We start from the raw sequence: 22,210 nt of genomic DNA on the forward strand, positions 1-22,210 counted from the left end.
AATTTTAAAGAGCTGTGAAAACTTAATTCCATTCAGAAGTAACTCTCAAAAATCTCAATGCCAGCTCAGCATGAAGGTCGGAGGGAGAACACTGCATTCCTAAATACCAGCATGGTGTAGGTCACTTCTCATCCTAAACAACTGGAGTGTTTTTTGCTCAACTAAATAGCCACGAGTTTCCCTTCTTTGGAAACACTGTTGAACTTTTATAAGCTGTGGGATCTTATAAGATGAAAACTGTTATGTAATTATAAAATTGCTGTTGTTAGCACAACATTAGTGTTGATTAAAACAAGGCTGCTAACAAATTCCCTGAGTCCCAACAGGCAAGTGCAAAGGAAATAGATGCCTACAGGCTCTGTTTTGAACAGACTGCAATAAGTGCTTCCATAAACAGCAAACAGAACTCATTACAGAAATCTTCCTCCTCTGGTTGCTTCTTCAACTGGAGGATATTCTTGGATTTTCAGGCACTGACAATGTCTTTTCTACAGCACAAGAAAGAACTCCAACCCATTTCTGTTGCTAAGAAGTTGTCAGGAGCCAGTTATGTGAGGGACTTTCCATAAGCCTTGCTTGTGAGCTTGTGAGTGCAGCAGTGTCATTTCTCAAGCATCCCAAGAAAGAAACTACTTCCCATATACCTAAATGGGATATAATTCACTCTTCAACTGTTACAGCAACAAATTCTGATATCTTCTGCCTCGGCATCATTCACATGCTCAGAATCCTTCTTTTCCTGTCTGCTTGCTTTTTGAAATTGGTGTCGAACAGGTCTGACCTATTCCTATATTTAGTCACAATGTTCTCATTCCTACTAACATGCTCAACTCAGTGTTGTCCTTTCCTTGTAAGGACCCACAAGTACACATGAGTTTAGTAAGAATATTTTTCAAGTGAATGCAGTTTAATGGTCCAGATCTTATTTTCAGATTTAGTGAAGATCAAGGACCCTAAATCTCCGGAAAGACTATTGTAGGTTTCAGGCTCTAATGTCACCTCCCATCTGCAACTAGAGAAGTATTTCTGTTTTCTAGAGGAGACAAGGAAATAAGTTAGCCACAAGTCCACTTGTGCAGCTGTTCAACCATGTCAATATCATTTGAGGTATCTTGATGTATCTAAGATCTGTAGCTATCTGGAGTGGTATGTGAAGGTCCGGTAGGCTGCTCTTATACAGCTCAGCAGCAGGATAATGTATATATGGCCAAATGAATTGCTTCTTAAATGCCTTTGAACCTTAGCTCCTATTAATTTTTTACTCAACTTTGCTTCAGCAATTGTTTCATCTTCAAGAGGAACAACTAAGGAGATGAAATGCACTGAGCCTGGTACTAAGTAGGTATTTCTGACACAGGTGACCCTCACTATTCTGTTCGTCTTCAGATCTGGTAACTATAAAAGTGGGCCAACATAACTAGGAAAGAAATGATCACTGATAAGAAAGTTATGTTGTTTAAACTTCATAGAGTCTTACCAGATGAATCAGTCACTAATGGCTTGTGAATGAAAGGACAATGTCCTCTGCCTCACTGGGCAGTTGTGGCTTTGGAGGCTTGTTATCTCAGCAAATAGTGCGAGTACATGCCATGGTTTGTGTTCCAGAAAAAAATATGTCACTTTTCATGCAAATGAGAGTGATCCATTTGCAAAATATGACATGACTGGATTACAGAGCTGTACAAAGTGATGTAAGAGCCTGGTGAATGCTCCTCTTACTGGTATCTTCACTTGGCACAACTTCTTCCAGGTTGTTATGTTGTTATTGTCCAGGTAGAGCAGTAAGGAAGGGGTAACAACCCTAACAAGGCTAACAAATGTCTCTGAGAAAGATGAGAATAGTTGGGATGGAGTGTGGTCATGAAGTGGGGGCACTTAGTCCTCACATTTTGCCTCTACACGGGAGCACTGAGGGGTCAGCTGAGGCTGTGAGGAGTGTGAAAGAACATTGTGGCACGTTGCAGCTGTGGCTTGTGGTCTCTTATTATAGCTCTTCAGCTGATTACAGTGTAGTGGGGAGGATTTGTGGTCCGTGGTGACAGGCACAGTGGAAGTACCAGAACCCTTCCAGACAGGAGCTCATTACGTATGTGCCTGCAATCCCAGCAGACACAGTTCTGTTTCTTGTCTTGCCCATTCTGCTCTCCCAGGATGAATTTCTTCATAGGAGTGATGTATCCCAAAGAAATACAATCATCCCCAGTGGATAACATCCTCACACCTCTGGGATTTCCATGATACCTCTTCTATGACAACTCCCACTGGAGCAACGCAGTTTGCACAATCAACTTGCACTTATTCCTATGGTGGTTTGGGGTTTTTCTGTCTACGGAAAGGAGAAGTGAACAAATACACTGCTCTGAGTTCCCTGTGGTAATTGCAACAAAATATAATAGGGTAAGACTAAGCATAAGACTAAAGAAGACAAAATCTGGAACCTGCACATCAGCAATCAGCTGCAACGATTTAGTATCTTCTAAATCCCAAGTTTTCCTAACCCATGATCAACTCTTGCTCTTTTTGCACCATAAGATAAAGCTATAGATTTAGTGGAAACTCCACATTTGGTGTGACAATGCAAGGACTTCTCTGAAACAGCCTAGTTTGTACATTTATAGATGTATTCCAGCATGGAGTATATACACGCAGATGGGCAGACTTCAGAGACTGTAGGCTATAAATTAGATTAACAAGAAGTCAGCACCTTTAAACTGATTTGACATGTAATTATATCATTCTCTGAATTAATTTCACCATCTGCACTTAATTTGAACTACTGCACTTCTCAGCCTTACAGCATGTCTGTAGGCTTATTTCAATATACAAAGCTGTCACTATTAGAAATAGCAAAGCATCTCCTATCTGCAAGAAAACTGACAGAACAGACTATTTACTTCGGTACAGTTGGCAATGTAAAGTTTCCGTTTGAAAGAAGAGCTGTTTTTATGCCAGTTGTTTCACGGAGCTATTTGACTCTCATGAATTCACTTTTTCATGAGCAAAACATTTGCTTGGAAGTGTTTGACTACCTCCTATTTCAATAGACTTGTCCTCTTTTCTTTTCTTTCTTTCTTTTTTTTTTTTTAATTATGTTTCAGAAGGGCTTATGGAATGCATAAAAAGAAAGAAATGATGTAGTGTCAGTGCATCACTATGAAAGAATTCCGTAACCCACGGGAAAAGGCAATAATTCCAACACAGTGCCTTTTTTTTTACATCCTCTTCTTGGCATACTGAAACAAAAAAAAAACAAAAAACAAACAAACAAAACAAAACAAAACAAACAACAAAAAAAAGGCGTTCCAATGGCAAATAAAAGACGCGGTAGGGAAAGGGCTTGCTGACTTCCTCAGGCACCCGTAGGGTGAGTAGGACCGTCCCGGGCCCGGCTTCAGAGTCCGCCGGCGGAGGCGCCGTGCGCGGCACCACAGCGCCCCCTCGCGGCCGCCTTCGGCCCTGCAGCTCCCTCACGGGGAGGCTGTGACTTTTCCCCAGAATATTTTTTGCCTAGTTTACGTTCTTGCATTGCGCCTGTTTCATTGGTGAGATTCACCTTTATTCCTGCCTTTGCCTTGACTTCACCAAATGCAAAGAATTATGTGGACAAACTTGTAAATTGAGTAGCCCGTATCATTTTTTGCACTTTTCATTTAGCCTAATGCCCAGATTTCCTAACAATCTCTACCATTTCAGGAGTCCAGTTCAGTGTGCTGTAGCAAAGGATCAGGAACAAATTTCTGGGAAGAAGATAACATGTATGTGAGCAAGAAGAGAGATGCATACAGGAATTTGTCTCTAGCTACACCCCAGTGCCAGCAGATGGCATAACAAAATTAATCTGCTTGTAGAATCTTCCTTTGGGTCCAAACTGAGCAGGATAAAATGAAGTAATATTATACTGTCATGAAAACTCCCACTTCTAAAAATACTAGTGAAAAGAGCTAAACAACCAGTTTGGGCAAAGGTGACCTTTCAGTGCTTTATTGCATTACCAGAACAGATCAGATCTAGAAGACAGTTGCATTCACAAACAGCAACAATATGGAGATGTTGGTATAAAACCACGCAAAAAAAATAAAAATAAAAATAATTTAAAAAAATTTAATTGCACAGCTGACTCTGAGCAGAAGTATCACTTTAAATACTTTAAATAAATAAATTTTCCTCATTTTATATAATAGAATATCAGTATGATTAAAACAGAAACAGTGAAATCATGCCTAGATGAGTTTAGCTTCATGTTAAGTCTTCCTCGGAAGTTGCAGATATGTAGCCATGTGTATTCTCACTATATTCACATATGTATATAAAAATACGTACATTTTGATCCATGACAGAAAGGGAAGCCATTAAATATTTTTCCAACATGCTTAAATTGTGGCTAAGAAATCACAGCTGAAGCTGCTTTGACCATTCACTTAATGAACAATGTCAAACGCTGAATGGCTGGACAGTTTCTATTCAAAAAAACATTTCAACTTGGGCCAGCTATATTTACAAACCACTGGAATGAAATGCCATACTGTAATTTATGCATTATTAAGAGACAGTGTTACAGCTGGGTATGATGCACGCTCATTCTGACTGGAACTCTCCCAGATGTGGTTAGCACTCCCTGAGCCTGGCACACCCGTTCTGCAGGTCTGCCATGCTCGCTCCGTCATATCTTAGGTGGCATTGTCAAATTCAGAGAGGGATTCTGCATGTATGTGGGATCATCTCTGATTAGTTACTAAAAAACTGAGGGGCCATTTTGCATATAAAGCAACATGAACAATTCAGATGTTTGTCTGTACTTGACTCAATAAGAGTGAAATAGAATTTCCCATGCTCTCCTATCTCAGTATTGGTCAGGAAGCTGTAAAATTAGACTGTATAGCTACACAGTAAGAAGAGGATACAGCATATCCTCACATCTTAGCCTTGCTCCTTGCTTTCTGCCTTTTCTTCATCACCTCTGAACCTCTTTCCCTTTTTCCAACCTATCTTGGATTGGTTGAGTGCCTCTACTCTGCCTGACCTTGGATGGTCATCAGTTTTCAGCGAAGCCACTATACTGCACCTACTTCCCCACTATGTCTTACTCCTGCAGAGACCGCAGGAGTGCCAAAAAATCCCAGCTCTGATTTTGGGATGGGAATAGTTCTCAATATTCAGCACTGGCAAAGTTCTGAGTATTCAGCATTCTCAACCACAAGAGCTACTGTCAAGTTTTTGTAACTTCCCCAGTATCTGTGGGAAATCTGGGTTATATCTGCTGATATTTAAAAACAAGAAGTGTTTTTGACATAGAATAAAATGATAGATTATTTGCAGTAGTACTGTAGTTTATGAGGTGTATAAAGTTATATCAGTCAATAGTTAGTGTTACCTGGCTTAGATGCATAGAATGAATCACAGAATGGCTTGGGTTGGAAGGGACTAAGGGATCAAGTTCCAGCTTGCCACAGGCAGGGTTGTCAGCTGCTATATCAAGTACCAAGTAAGACTGCCCAGGGTCCCATCCAACTTGGCCTTAAACACCTCCAGGAATAAGACATCTACAATCTTTCTGGGAAATCCATTCCAGCACCTCACCAGTCTCTCAGTAAGAAAGCCCACAGGAGTTCCCATTTGTGTTTTGGTGGAGTACATGGAGCTGTGCCCCTGGCTGGGGGAGAGAGAAGTACATTTATTTTGGTTCTAAAACACTGATTGTCTCCAGGGAACTTTCAGCTCTTTGTTTAGAGCCAGACTGATGGGAGGTACTAATCCAGTGTACTAATTTAGTAGGTTGATGAAGAGTTGGACACTCCCAGACACTGGTACTAGTGTCCAGCTCCTGATGGGAGGTGCTAATCCAGGGCAAGTTTTACAGGCTGTGGCAAAGCAGGGGAGTTAGAAATTGCAGCCTGAGCAAGTCTTCTAATGTGTCATCATTTTTATTTCAGGGAAAAAAAATAGGGAGGAAAAAAGAAAAAAGTCCAACAAAGACGAAAGTAAGGAGTCAAAACAGGAAAGCAAAGGGCGAGCAGCCCGAAGACAAAACCGAGAGCAGAGGGAAAACAACAACAAAACGCAGCCGAAGAAACGAAAAGCCCCCAGTAAAGAACAGAACCTGGCACCTGTCGACACTGCACATTAACAGCCTTCCATGATTGTTTAAGTCTTATGATGCTGCTATCTCTACCAGATCGCCCTGAGAGGTGTTCCAACCGTTCAGGCCGCAAATGGACAATGCTACCAGTTACTATTAAACTTTAAACAACATTCCAAATACTTCCTATATTCTCCAAGCAAACATAGTTTATTAAAGAGATTGAGATGAGCCAAGAAAAAGTCTAATAATGGGATACTTTAGAACTGTTATATTATATGCTTCCATGCATCTGTAAAAGGCAATTAAGAAATTTTGTATATATTAATAATAGGGTATAAAATATAGCAATATAATAATGAACGACATTCAGATGAACAATGTTCTTTTTCTTTGTAAAATATTTTTCAAGTTATTGTTTAAGTATGAGGCAAGAGATATGTCTAAATCAAAGATGCAAATCGTATCCCTTCATATATTGTACATAACTATTATGAGAAGGAGGAAAACACTTCTGATTTCTGAAGAGCCAGGAGGAACCAAGGGTTTTATAACCTCTGGTGGAGCAGAGTGGTATTGCCTGTGGTTCCCTGGTCCATGCTCCAAATGTGGATGAGAGACCACAGGGGAAAGCCTGCAGAGCTTCAAAAGCTGACGGAAGAGAAGCAGAAATGTCTGCAGCTTTGAAGACTGAATCCCTGAGGCAGAAAATGATGGTGCTGAGCTTGAATAGCACTCTTATCTGTGGGACAACAGAATGTTTTCTGGTCTAAACAGTGGTACAGTGTGTGCTGTTTTATGCTTTTTATACCTATGTGTAACTTAAGTCTACATTTCAAATCTTCTGGTGAATGACAAATCGTATTTGTAGGAGACAATGTTGAGTTAATAAAAAACAGAGAAATAGACCATGTAACTGTATTTCTCACAGCGATGCTGTCTCCTTTTCTGCTGGGGGAGGGGAAAATTCAGAAGCTTCACAGAGAGAAAAAACTTCAGCCGCAATGTGCACAGTATAATCACAACTTCAAGCATATTGATGAATAGAATTTGCCAACTTTTGTCTAATTTTGCTTAAATTCTTTTCCCAGTTCTTCTGTCTGACACAGAAGAAGTGAAAATGTTCATTGCTCACGGAGCAAGCAAAACCCCATGGTAATGTTCCTGCTAGGGTGACACTCAAACAAGGTACAGGCTGCACTACATGCTGTCTCTCTGCTTAGAAATGGATTTACTCTTTACAGAAAAACACTGAGGGGCCAACTGATCACATTTACTTAGTTGCCATGCTTTTCCCAAGCGTAATTTTCACAGGAGTAATAGCCTGCCTAGTGTGCCCTGTGGTCTAGAAAATGCAGCAGGCAAGCCTTCCTTGCCAGTTCTCCAATGATTTTGACTATGCAGTCTATTTTGGACTTCAAAAAAGACTCAATCAATGACTCTTCAGTGACTTTTGGAGGGAGATACTAATTGTTCAGCCAGTGATGCAGTATTGTTTCTTACATTTTGCTTTATAAGAACTTTGTCTCTTAAATATACACGTGTAGATGTAGTATTTTGATAACAAGGTTGTTGAAGGCTCTCACAGCTTGGCTGTATCTTTCATGAGAACTAGTCAAAACTTTGTGTGACTAGACCCAGACTGTTTTCATGTTATATATTTGCTGGCTGAATCTAAAGGTTGACGATGTACAACATACAATGATGTCTGTAAGAATAAGAGAAAAGTGGGGCATGTTGAATGTCTGTGAGGAGCACCTAACAGTGGAAAACTTGAGTGGAGGTGGCTCCCTGCAGGTTCCCAGCTCCATCAAGTAACTTATCTACATCCTCCTTCACAGTGAGCTAGTCTCCATCTCATACTGCTGACCCTAGCAGCAGCAATCTTCTGCACTTGCATTTTCCCATTCTCTCAGTAGCATCAGCTGAGGAGAAGCTGGTGTCAGAGAAGCAGAGGGCACAGGAGCTGTGCTCAGCACTGAGTAACCAGAGAATGTTGAAAGGAGGCAGAGAGAGGAAAGGGCAAATCCTGTTTCTGCCAGGCTCAGATATTGCCACGGAAGGCTGAGTTGCAGGCAGCAGTTTTGTGCTGAGAGGGGTTGACATCACAGCAGGAAGAAGCGTTCAGTGTTTCAAACCCTCTTTGGCAGCTGCAATTACCAATCTGCCTGGGGTGCTGGTGGAATATTAAGTTGCTCGGGAAGAATTTACTACTCAATTTACTTCTTCCAGGGACAGGCTGACGGCCAGGTAAACTATCCCTAGCTGGATCCATCAAACAAGACCACCTGCTGGACAACATGGATAACTTGAACCCAAGAAAGCTTCGTCTGCAACTATTAGAAATGTTCAGCAGGATGATGTCTTTTTCCTGCTGTAATTAAATATGGGAGTTAGATGACATGGGGACTTCAGATGGAAGAATGGTTTCTGAATAAAGGTATGAGCAAAACCTATACAAATAATTCAGAGGAGAGTTAAGTAGAGGAAAAAAAGCAAAATAAGGGAGCTAAACCAAGAATGTCAGTGATCTCAGTTACTCTCTGTTACATCATTTGGAGTCATGAAGGAATGCCATTTATCTGGCAAAGACAGATGGAAGACTGGAAAAGCAGTATTAAGAGCAACAGATTGAAGGAAAAAAGAGAGTGAAAGGAAAAGAAGTTAAGACAAATGTGAGTTTTGTTATATACTCCCATATAAACCTTTATTACAAACTCTGGTGCGTCTTTCCCTTCTTACACAAGTGGTAGTGAAAAAGATGGTTTGTCTTACCAAGAACAGGGCTTGGAATACTATAACATTTCAGCCAGGATAAAAGTGTAAAAGGAACCTGGCTTGTGCTTGTAATAATTTATAGCAAGAGTACCTGAAAAAACATGATACAACTTTTCCTGGAAATGATCAAGGAAGCTGCTGTCATGTTGTTCACTCCCACACAGGACAGTGTTTGATAATATTTCCTGTAGCCATGGTGAAGCACTAAAAAGTATGTCCAACTCATCTGGGCAACTAAAAATTTCTCCAGTCCTAGCACCTAATGAAGACTACACTGATTGTACGTGAATTACTCCCAAGAAACTGAGGAATAATACAAACCTTTGTAGGCCAAATATATCACAACGATACTTACTGTCCATCAAGCAATAAGTATGTAAAAATCAGCAGTCAATGAGCTTACATGCAAACTGAGTAAGAGATAAGGGGGAGGGGAGTCGCTGGAAGCTACTGGAGAAAGGCTAACTACAAATAGATACTACAAATGGCTGTGACTAAATTTGTGTGAAACAATTGTTTCCTGGTTGAAAAGTGCTCAAAATCTTAAGATTTTGATTACTTAACATTTCCAACTTAAAGTAATTCCCACAGAAGGATTGTGAATACAACTTTCTCAGTTGGCCAAACTGTTGGCCAAATTCACTGTGTGCTAATTTTTAAACAGTTCTGGAATAAAATACCTAATATCAGTTACAATCAATAGAAAAAAAAAAAACCCCACAAAACAAATGAGGTGCTATTATCTCATTAAAGCAAGTCAGGGTACTATAAACAGTAGCAAAAAGACAGAAAATATCAAAAAAACAACAGTTATGGTCCAGTCTCCAGGTCTCACCAAGTTATGCCTAGTTCTCTCACCTGGATGCATGTTAGTATAATCCTGAATAAGGGACTGTAGTGGTAAGACATGAGAAGTGGTAAGACATGAGAAACAATTTGAGCTCTGTACTGTTGAACCCTTCAATGGAATCGTTGCAGCAGCTTTATTCTGAGCCACCTCCACAGCAGAACTATCAGGCTTCTCAACACGTTGAATGAGAGATCCTCCACTTAGCTGGGTTTTGCTGCATGCAGTAGCAGAAGGACCTATCAGCAGGATGGGACCAACCAGCCCTCGCCATGAAAGTCTTGTGTCATACCCTCTACCATCTGACTCCGGATATTTGTGGTTGTGATACTGATGGGAAAGCAGCACATGAATATTGTTATTAATTCAGAAGTATTCCTCTATTGACCTCATGAGTCACTATCATTTCCTTTTTTTGTTTCTGTGGCTTTAGGCCCTGAAACTTGCTGAAGGCTCAACTTCATGATGCAGCATGAATGTACAATGTCTTTTGTATTCAATTGCTATGCATTGTTATTTTCAAGGTCAGCACTGGTTTTCATAGTTTGTGTGAATTTACATCAATTCTAGCAATAAATCTGCATAGCACGACAATTTAGCTTATTACAGGAATTACTTTTTACAGTGAAATTATGCAAGTAGCTGTTAAAGCTGCAGTTTCAGACTAGCTTAGATTCAACAGGAAGGGCTTGGGTGGAAGTGTCAGATTTTCAGCTTTGTTGTCTTAGCACAGTGCTCATACATTAAAGATCTCACACTCTTACACATCCAATGTACCTCCTCTAATAAATGAGAAGGGAGAACTGACTTCAACAAACAAGGTGAAGGCTGAGTTCAATGAATTCTTTGCTCCAGCCTTCATTAGCAGTCAGGCTTCCTGTGCCTCTGACATCCCTGAACTTCTGACCCCTATTGGTCAGGGGACCAATATCTCTTCCCCCTGTGAACTCAGAGCAAGTCCAGCATCACCTCTGAATGCATACAAGCCTATGAGGCCAGATGACACACATCCCAGCATTCAGAAGAAACTAGTTGATGTGGTTACCAAGCTGCTTTCCATCATATTTGAAATATTGTGGCTGTTAGGTGAAGTCTCTGGTGACTGGAAAAAGAAAAATACCCCTCTCACATTCAAGAAAGGAAGAAAGACAGACCCAGAGAACTACAGGCTGGTGAGCTTCACCTCTGTGCCTGGAAAGATCATGGAGCAGATCCTCCTAGAAGAGATGTTGAGGCACGTGCAAGATGAAGAGGTGATCCAAGATAGCCAGGATGGCTTCACTAAGGGCGGAACATTCCTGATCAATCTGGTAGCTTTCTATGACAGTGATGACATCTGTGGACAAAGGAGTCTACCTGGACTTGTGCAGGACTTTGAGATGGTCCCACACATCGTTATCTCTAAACTGGAGAGATATGGATTTGAAGGCTGGACTATTGGGTAGTCGCAGTTGGTGTTACAGCTGAAAAGATTATCATGGTAAAAATGGGAAAAGAAACAAACAGGGAAGGAATGCTCACCTGTAGCTGAAGATCTATGTTCATAGAAAGACTCCACAAATGAGGGACCTCCAGTGCCAGTCAGTCCTTAAATGGGGTCTAAGAGAGGTGCAGCCAGGCTCCACCTCTTCTGGTCACACAGGTGAATTGCCTTCACCTGTGCTCCGAGGGCTGACTCAATGCTTGCCTCAGATGATCAATCAGTGGTTCAGACCGTGACTTAACAGATCCCATACACAGGTGGATAAAGAATTGGTTGGATAGTTGTATATAGGGTTGGTGTCAACGGCTCTATGTCCAAGTGGAGGCTCATCACAAGTCGTGTTTCCCAGGGGCCCATGTTGTCAGCAACTGCGAAATTGCGAGACCCCCCCGCGGGGTCTGATGTGTTAAGCTCCCTCCCTGCTCTAATGATTGATGTGTGATGTGGGCCCCTAGGGGCGTAGACAAAGTAATTAGGCTATATAAGGTAGTTAATACGTGTAATAAACGCCATTTTGCTGCTCATCATATTGGTGTCACCTCGGTAATTGGCCAAGCTGCGGTCTCCCGGGGAAGCGGAACGGGCTCGTACTGCAACAGGCCCATCTTGGGACTGGCTCTTCAACATCTTGATCAATGATATAAGCAGTGGGACTGAGTGTATCCTCAGCAAGTCTGCTGATAATACCAAGCTGAATGGTGCAGTTGACATAATAGAAGGAAGGGATGCCATCCAGAGGCACATGGACATGCTCAAAAAGTGGAACTACGAGAACCTAATGAAGTTCAAGCCAGAAAGAAGTTCAAGCAAGAAAGACAGAGAGCTGTTGGAGAGGATCCAGAGAAGAGCCACGAAGATGATCAGGGAACTGGAGCACCTCCCCTATGAAGACAGGCTGAGGGAGCTGGGCTATGGGGTGACCTCATTGCAGCCTTTCAGTACCTAAAGGGAGCCTACAAACAGGAGGGTAATCAACTCTTTGAAAGGGTAGACAAAAGCAGGACAAGGGGAAATGGTTTTAAGTTGAGGGAGGGAAGATTTAGGCTGGATGTCAGGAGGAAGCTCTTTACAGAGAGAGTGGTGAGGTGCTGGAACAGGCTGCCCAGAGAGGTTGTGGATGCCCCGTCCCTGGAGGTGTTCAAGGCCAGATTGGATGGGGCCCTGGTGTAGTATTAAATGTGGAGGTTGGTGGCCCTGCCTGTGGCAGGGGGGTTGGAGATTCATGATCCTTGAGGTCACTTCTCTTCCTGGCCATTCTGTGATTCTGTGATGTTAGGATGAAAGTTTTTTACTCGGAGGGTGGTGGGTTAATTAAATAGAGAATATGTGGATGCCACATCTCTGGAGTTGATCAAGGCTGGGTTGGATGAGTCCTTGGGTAGCTTGATCTAGTGGATCCATGGCAAGGGGGTAGGAACTAGGTGGTCTTTAATGTCCCTTCCAATTTAAGCCATTCTATGACTCTGTGATTCTATAATTCAAATGTACTTAGCAGTTATACAGTTCCAATTTACTCTCTCACTCAACCTCTTGTTAAAAGTGGATTAGATCTTTCCTACAATGTTGTGATAAATTGTTATCACCTAAATAGATGTTAAGTAAGTATGTTTGTTCACCATTGCAATAACCTATCTGTCACTTACATCTTTCTTTCTTACCTTAGCTACAATATTCCTGGTGGATTTAGGTTTGCTTTTTCTGCTCCAGAATGCTAATTACATTTGCCATTAAGAAGCAAGAGTACACATTGATTTGTTTGGCATATAGATTTCTGGTTTTAAATGCTTGTTGATACTGTTCTATAGAGTATCTCAATATACTAATAACATCCATATCAATCTCTCACAATCAAAATGGTCATTCAATTTCTTAAAAGAAAGCTCTCTTTAGAAGTCTAGTTGGAAGAGCATCTTGATTGAGTAACATTTACTAACCATTTTTTTAGATATAAGCCTGTCTAAGAATGATGATGTGCAATAAAGCAGACCTTTAAGGATTTTCAAAATTGGCCATTTGGTATTCCTTTTTAGAATGTACTAAGTATTTCCTAGGAGTTGCCTAAAATGTATTTCAATTTCTTGTGGCTTCAATTTCCAACTCAGCATTACCATGCTCAATCTGGTCTGTTCATGGGAAGGTTAATAACAAGTACAGAACTTTCTGCCTTGATTTCCTGATACCCTCAGAAGCCTGCAATTGCATTGTGCTCACAGCTGTGAGCTAAATTACATTTAACTCAATACATCCTGTAGAACCATGGAATCATAGAAGGGTTTGAGTTGGAAGAGACCTTTAAGATCACGTAGTTCCAACCCGCTGCTATAGGCAGGGACACCACCCACTAGATCAGGTTGTTCAGAGTACCATCCATGTTGGCCTTCAGTGCTTCTAGGAAGGGGTATTTACAACTTCATTGGGCAACCTGTTCCCATGTCTCACCGCCCTCGCAGAAAAGAATTTCTTCCTAATATCTAGTCTAAATCTACTCTCCTCCAGCATAAAACCATCTCCCCTCATCTTGTCACTATCTGCCCTTATAAAAAATCACACTCCGGCTTTCCTGCAGGCCCCCTTCAGGTACTGGAAGGCCACTATAAGGTCTCCTCAGGACCTTCTCTTCTCCAGGCTCTCAGGTTCTCTTCTCCCAGCTCTCTCAGCCTACCTTTAGAGAGGAGGTGCTCCAGCCCTCTGACCATCATGGTCCTCCTCTGGACCTGCTCCAGCAACTTCACGTCCATCTTATTTTGGGAGAGCCAGAACTGGAGACAGTACTCTAGGTGGGGTCTCATGAGAGCAGAATAAACTGGCAGAATCACCTCCCTCAGCCTGCTGGTCACACTTTTCTTGATGCAACCCAGGATATGGTTGGCCTTTTGGGCTGCAAGCACACACTTCTGGCTCACATTGAATCCCTGACAGTCTTTAACCATTCTCCTTTCTGACTGGCTTTCCTTCAGCTGCATGCACACACCTTCAGGTTTCCCTGTCTCCAACTGAATTTTGGAAGCTCAAGTCATTGAAGTTACACAGAGTGGTATCACATTCACCTCTAGTTTTATCTCTTCCTTGTGTCCTCTCCACTTTCCTAATAAGTGCCCCCTTCTTCTTCCCTGTTCTTCTTCTACACTACCACCAATCCCTTCCTTCTTTTCTCTTGGTTAATGTCACTGGCAAATCTGCTAGTCAAATGGCAGTGCTCTTTTTGTATTTGACCTCCAGACTTTTCATTCTCTTCAAATCTCTCACATACTTTACTTCAGCTGTTTCATCTTATGTAGGCTGGAAAGTAAAGTTAAAACAGTTTCAATACCAGACTCCCTTTTAATGAAGGAGTCTGAGTCTGGGGACAGGGGAGTAGACTAAAAATCCTCTCTTGGATGAAATTTCCACCACAACTTTCTCAGTAATAAGTACTGTGGAAGCAGAAGAACATTTGCAGGCACCACAAAAATAGGACGCAATAAAACAGGAAAGGAAGGGAGAAGAGTAGTGAGCTGGTCTGTCAGCTTCAAAAGAGTGATGTGAACAACATTCATCTAGCTATAGCTATTTTTTTTCTCTTTTCTCTGTTGTGTAATGAGAATACAGGACAAGGAAAAATGATCCCAGAATGAAACTACCAGATTTCTATTTATTTAATTTTTGATGCATCAATAAGAGGGAACTAGAGAAAAGACAAGTTAGGGCAGATATGGGAACAGGAAGATGAGTAAGAAGTTGTAAAACATACTGTCGTAATTTAATATATGCATGAAATAATCTCTACTGATTTGTGGCCAGCATACCTATCGCTGAGCTGGTTAATAAAGTTCTACGGTTGTTTGGGGCAACCTGTATAGCAACCACCACCTTGCACTAGTGAGACAGGTATTCTTCCAGAGAAAGAGATGAAAGAAATGCTTTTGTAATTTATTTTTTTGGGTATATCTAAAGAACAGGTGGGCAGTTCCTCTTTCTACCCCATGCTACAGCACAAAATACATGGTTTTTTGGACGATTCGTTCCTTATAAATGCTATCAGTGTACTTCATACTTCCCTAAAATAAGCTTCTAGGAAAAAGGAAAGATGAATGAAATTTCACAGATAACACAGCCTGTTCAAGGGTATTTCTTTTCTTATGATATTGTTTAATTGTAAATTGTAAATTGTAATATTGTTTTATTCTGATGTCAAAGTTGAACAGTGGTGCAAACTTTGAAAAACATCTTACAGCGAAAGTGTAATTCAAAATGATAAAGAGAAGTTTACCTCAGTGACATTTTGTTCATAAAAGAAGCCTCCAGTGAGTAAATAACAGCAAATCTGTCATGCTGCTACTAATAATTCTATCCTTTGCAACAGGGTTTATAGTCTCATACAGCTGGAGAGGACTAAAAATGGGTAAACTGCCTCTAGATGACACTGATGAACATCACTGCATGACTGCTACTTATTGGAAAAGCAATGTCCTAAACAATGGTCATCCTACCATCTATTTTTCCTCACTATTCTGCTAACTGGTGGAAGAACACCAGATTTTTCAATGCTCCTGGACAAGGAGCATTCACTCACCCTGCTTTTAAAGCAGATTTCTTGAACAGTGGCAGATGTGCACAGTTCTGCCACTTTTTGTGACAGACTCCGTGTCAAATGTCCTGCTGCTACGCTATTCAGTAACAGTACCTGAGATATTACTGCTCTTCCAGCCTCTCCCTTCCACTGGAGAGTGACGTTGGCGGTTCCAAGCATGCAATGAACATCTCGTTTTTCAAGATTCTTGTTACACCTTTCTAAATCACATTCTACCCACCGGCCCCTATCCCAGATACTTTCTGTCTAGTAGATGGACCATAAGTAGGATAGTTAATTCATGCTGCTGACTGCATGCCTTGGAAGGCCCATATGCACATGTATGTGCGTTAGGATCAGAGAAGGAAGGACTGGGGAAGAACTTGGTTTTCAATCACACTCCTCTAAAAAAAGGTGAGATGCCATTACAGTTTTAGACATTTTTAAAGCCTGAGAGGGAACCTTTACATGTATTAATCTCCCTTAGTCATCCCTGAAACGAATCCCAAGAGCCCAGCCTGATCTCTTGGACTGCAGGCATGGCCCATTTCTATGTTTGTAATATACCACACTGTTTCTGTATCACCTTCTCCCCACTGATGCTCAACTCATTTCCTAATGGGATCTGTATGAACTTACATTCTTCTTCAATGTTAATGAAGTAGCTTGCATTACTGTTAATAAATAGTGAGGATTGAGCCACACTCCATTCTCTATCCAGACAAAACCCTTTTGGAGCAGCTTTTGGTGAGTGATAGCTCTCCAGATGATCTGAAGTACAAGCACATATCCTACTCTACAGGGGTTCCTTTGCCTTACTGGCATTTTCTGAGCTTCAGTAGTGCAACAAATGATGTAATTACCATTTCTCATGTGTAGTTTCTTTTCACATTCTGTTTCCTATGACCCTACATTTGAAATGTCTAATGCATTGCTGAAGTCTAGACATGCTGTGCTTGCTCCTTAGAGGGAAGGAGAAGAACAATCAAGCATTCCCAAGTTAGTGGAAATTCCCTTGAGAAATCATTTTCTTGTTTTGATTTGTTTTGCTTTGTTATACAAGACAGAAATGTCAATATAAAATAATTTCTTAAGCACATTAACCCTGAGACTTGCATTTTCAAGATTAATCCCTGGGGAAAGAAAAGCCTGGTAAATTAAAAGTAAGTATTTGAAAGTCAGCTGGGAAGCTTAAGCTGATATTCTCATACGCCATTAGGGGGCCACCTTAATATAAGATCTTAAGAATGAAGCTTTTAGAAAGACTTAGAAGTTTTATTCAGGCAAAAACAGTTGTTCAGGGATAAGTAAGAATTCTTTGCAATTTTCTCATGGGTCCTACAGAATCCTAGGAGCATTTTCATACATTAGGAAATGCAGATCCACTGCAGTTCAGTTACCATCAGTGGGTGGTTAAAAAGCACAATCCCTGCATTGTACCTAAGCTGTAATTAAAGTGGTATCAACTATTTTTCAATATAGAAAGTTTTGTCTTCTGACTACAAGAATAAGTAAGTCATTGGTCAGGAATGTTGGATAGTCATAGTTTCAGGCCTATCAATCCTGCTTAGTGTGTTTTGTAATCAGCTTTTACTGAAATATTACCTCATAAAAACGTCACACTAATAGCATCACGGATCGTATTGTGTATTACTAAAAGCTAGAGCTGCAGAAGCATCTTCACCATCCTTCAGCTACCTCCCTTTCTGGGAAAGCAATAACTGCCACGGTTTCAAAAATGGTTGACAGTATCATGAGGAATTTCAATATTAATTTGAAAATGGGATGTTCTTTGCAAGCTATCCACAAGCATCTAGGCAGTGACTTATTTAGAGGATACACTGACAGCATTGCACGATTTCTTTAATAGCTTTTAACTTGATTTTTTTAAATTCAGTGATACAGATCCGCAGTTAAGGTTTCATTGCATGTTATATTCATGTAAACAAAAATGATGACTTATCTATATAAAGCTGTCAGCACAACTTCTGCTGCCTTGTGTGAGATCTGCTGCCAGGCCATGAAAAAAGTGCTTGGGACACTTCCTTGGCTGGTCTGATGCACCTGGCAATCTCTTTGCTCAGTGAAGCACAAGAAGGAATCTCTAACAAGTCTTCAGCAAAGTCTGAGAAGATTCCCATGGGTATTTACGAAGCAGCAAGAGGAAATTCTGCTAGGCCAGAGAATCATAGAATCACTTAGGTTGGAAAAGACCTTAAAAATCATCGAGTCCAACCATGACATAACCATACCACCCTAACAACCCTCCACTAAATCATGTCCCTGAGCAGAAGGTCAGATAGAAGGGTTACATGCTTCAGGTATGTAACAGTGGTCTTTCAGCAAGCACAAGTTAAAGAGATGATGTTATACTTTTCAACTACAGAAAGGGATATCTGGATGAGGCATTAAAAACAGTATTTTATGACAAAAGGAGGGAGCCAGTGGAAGAAATACCATAAGGAAACTGTGGAGCCTCTGACAATGAACTTCAGCAAACACAAGTTAGAAAAACAGTTATTAAACACTAGAGCATTAGAAGAGAGGGATGGACTATGTTGATCTCCTAGAATTTTCTCTTGCCGTCTTTTGGTATGATTTCCTGCATCTGATTGTATCTATGAAGCAGATTGCAGATATATACAGCAATGCCAATGAGGCTGAAATGGATATGACCATGAATGGGACTCAGTTGGAGGACAGCTGAAGGAAACAGACCTATGGAGCTTTTTACATGTCTAAATCTCACTTCTCTATTTTCTGTATACTGAACAATAACACCCAGTGAGGGCAGAGAGAAAAGAAAACTGCAACACATGATGAACACCCTGAAAAATCTAGATAGATAAAACTAAAACATCACTTCTATCCCAACTGTAGCCAGTTTATAATTTTACCTTTTCTCAGAATGTGCTATGCTTGCACTCCTCGCTCCCATTTTCATGCATTCAGACAAAAATACCCACAGTTTTTCTTATTCTTTTCCAAACAAAACTTAAGTCTCTCTGTTTCTCAGTGACTCAAATGAAGAGCAAAGCCTCCAAATTCAGAAGAAAAATACAAAACATAAACTCTATGATCTCCTTTTTTACAGGAACAAAACTTGTACCGTCATGTTATCTATCTGCCAGCTAGCTGTGCCAGCACCTTTCCAGCTTGCTGGCCAGTTTAAACTTGACTTTAAAAAAAATATATCCTAAAAAATTAGGTTTATTCAAGGTATACACTTGATAGAGAGGTCTTGGCTTGTCAGCCAGCACACACAGAGCTCCAGAGCTGTCTGCAAGAGGTGGAAAAAGAGAAGGGCTGGGGCCAGAAGACCTGAATTCAAAGGAAATTGGCTGCTTATTTTGTCTGCTCATGGAGAGAATAGTTCTACCTTCCAAACTTAAAATTTGTAATTTCTAAAGGGATCAGTGATACCTGTTAGCAGCCAAAGTTGCAGCTTTACACTGCACCTGAAAGATACAGCCTGGAAGAGCAGAGCCCCCTCTGATATATCCATGCGGCCACTCCCACAGACAGTGACAGGATAGATTTGTAGGACCCTTTTAACAACCATGTCAGCCACACACATACCAAAATTTAGTCCAGCTCAGGCAAATCTTCTCTAGCACAGACAGTTCAAGCATTGCTGCTTGCTCCAGTAAGTGTAAAGAGAAAGCAGCAGAGGGAGCACAGTCATCACTGCCCTACTGACTCCCGAGGAAATCTGTGCCCAGCACTTGGCAGAGGGATGGCAATGTAGAGGCAGCCTCCCTGGTTGTTCTCTAGGCAGACGGATGACATTTTAAGAACTGTTGATTCTGTCATCTTAAGGTACACACATACATTATGTCTACAATTAAAGAAAAAGAAGGATTCTTCTGGATTTCTCAAAAGTCTTAGGCATAGTTTAGAAGACCACCTCCTTCCTCCCAGTCACTTCCCAATGCCAGAATAATTTACCTACTCAGCATAACCAGCACAAGTAAAGTAGCAGCACTGAGGAATCAGCGATTAAAGGAGTCAAAGGCAACAAAACAAGAGCCTAGTTACAGGCTTCAAGGGTGTGCTTCTCACAACTTACTGTGAAGGCTGACAGGTGTTGGCAATCTACAGTGTGAGTCTGAGGCAATGGAGCTGAGGGATGGACGTGTTAATGCATCTGAGCAATTGCTGACTTCTCACACACTGAATAGATTACAACCTCTCTAGCACAACAAACTTCCCAGTAATACACCTCCTGCCAAAAGACATTTCTTTACATCATGACTGAAGAATATGAACTACAGGAGAGACCCAGCATCCCAGATCAATACTTACCAGCTTTCCAGCTGGAAGAACCATAATGAAAGAATGAAGCTACATAAAAAACAGATGGAATAGAAAATTTGGTGAGGACGGTATGTTAGTAAAACATACTTTACCCGGAACTTAGTTGCTCCTCGCACTGGATCATGTTTTTCCTTGCAAGTTTCTATTTCAGGAAGGAAAAGAAAAAAGTCTTCTTGCTTTTGTTTTGGCCCTACGCTTCCAGTATATTTCAGACTCTTTTGACAATCAACTTCAGCCTGAAATTCAGAGCTAGGATGCGAGTGAGTCATGTCAAATGAAGACTACTCTCCATATATTCTGACTCACTGCATATTTGAATTTCCAAACTGAAGTTTTTTGCACCCTCTGCCATCTTAGGTAATGTAGCAAATGATTTAGATGTACTGTTTTCACTCACATTTTCTATCGAAGCTTCAGAGATATTACCAACCAATGAGGAGACTTCTTACTAACTTGTTTGTTGCAGTGTTGAGATTATCTGAACAATATTTTCTTTTTAAATTCAATGACATATTAACAACATATACGAAACACAGGACTTATGAAGATCTAGGCCTGATCTGACAATTAAAAATAATATGGAACAAATGCATATTTCAAATCTGTATATCCTCAGTTGTAATTTAGAGGGTCTGCTTTGTGGCAGAAACTTTGAAAATTGCTTTTGTCTTTTTCACTCTATTTTCCAAGATTCTACACAGACACAATGATCAAGAGCAGGATTTCCAGCTGCAGGAGAGTCAAATGCAGCCCCAAAGTTCACTAGGAATGATTTCTACTTATTTTCATTGGCTCTAGAAAAGCCTGTGACTGCTGTTTGTCAGTCAGAGTGCTGCTGTACAGTTTTCTGCATTCCAGTTCCAAGTAGGGCCTTCATCCCCTCCCAAGGTGTTTGAAGAACATCCCAATGAGAGTTTGTCTAACCTGGCAGTGTCTTGCTTGGCAGCTGGGTAACAAGAAGCATTGCAGTGACTTGGCTGGCTCACAGCACAATACCTCCATAACCAACAGAGAGCCAAGCAAAGCTATCCTTATGTGGGAAAACTGTGAACCATTGATTCAGGGGTTGCTAATTGAAGATCTGAGATTCAGAAGGGCCTAACACTATCATTTTCCTCATTCTTGTTTTGTGGGCTCATGATAATAGCTTAATTATGGTTTTAATTCTCAAAATATATAGATTATTGTTCTTCAGTGCAAGGGATAGACAAATAATGATTTCTCTGTTACAAGTCCAACAGAAAACAATGCTTCTTGTTTATGACAGGGACTGGATAATTTATTTGCACGCAGGAGGTGGTTTGTTCCACTGAAAATACCCTTCAGCCTTTAATCTGCTTTTGTTCTGAAATAACACAGTATATTACAACTATCATTATATTACAATAAGCCTTCAATTATTGAGTGAATGAATTTAATCAAACAGGAGCATGGTTCATATATAGATGCAATTACCTGTTAAGTTATGGCTACCAGTTGTTAACAATGCTGTCTTTCACTGCATCATGAGAAATGTTATTTCCTCATTTAAACATGCTCAATTATCAGTAAGGGTGCCAGTGTTAAATAATATTCTATTATTCTATTACGAAGTTATTCCACAGCACTACCCACAGACAGACAGACAGCAGAAAGATGGCAGCTTTGGCATTCCTTATTTATGTTGTACAGTCCCCGCATTGGCATCACACACAGGAATTTCTATACATAGCTCATTATACAAGAAAAAAAGGTCACAAGGGTAAGCTAACCTGATGCAATTCTTCAACAACTGCCATCAGGATAAAAATGCTTTTGCAGCTTTGAATACTTTGGCAGCTGACAGCCCTGCTAGCAGCAGCCTCTCTTTTGTTCACAGCTACCCTGAAGACCTTTGGCTTCTCTCAGTGCATGCCTAATTGTCACGGGCAAGCATGATTCCTGCTAAGAAACACCAGTGTCAGCTGCTTACCTGAGCTTATCAGGCTGTGGCCCATCAGTCATGGTGAGAGCACCATGACTGTTCTAGTTCTGAGATAAAGGATGAGGTTTGGTCTGAGATGAACTTGCCCATTTCTCAGTGTTTACACAGGGTAGGTGTCTAAACTCCTGTTACTGCTGTCAGGTGAGTACAGACAGTACAGACAGTGGACCCTGAAGAATGACTCAACTATCCAAATA

The 22,210-nt window shown here is 40.9% G+C and overlaps 1 protein-coding gene across 1 annotated transcript in view; it reads left to right on the forward strand.

Moving 5' to 3' along the window:
• The window catches only part of RSPO3 (R-spondin 3), a 59,520-nt gene extending 52,536 nt beyond the window's left edge, over positions 1-6,984 (forward strand). The window contains exon 5 of the mRNA XM_052677915.1: positions 5,931-6,984. Within this exon, the coding sequence (XP_052533875.1) occupies positions 5,931-6,124 (194 nt within the window). The 3' untranslated portion in view covers positions 6,125-6,984. The remainder of the gene's footprint in view (positions 1-5,930) is intronic.
• Positions 6,985-22,210: the final 15,226 nt, after the last annotated feature.

The sequence above is a fragment of the Tympanuchus pallidicinctus genome, unplaced genomic scaffold (assembly GCF_026119805.1).
Source record: "Tympanuchus pallidicinctus isolate F22 unplaced genomic scaffold, pur_lepc_1.0 scaffold1, whole genome shotgun sequence".
In the NCBI taxonomy this organism is placed as follows: domain Eukaryota; kingdom Metazoa; phylum Chordata; class Aves; order Galliformes; family Phasianidae; genus Tympanuchus; species Tympanuchus pallidicinctus.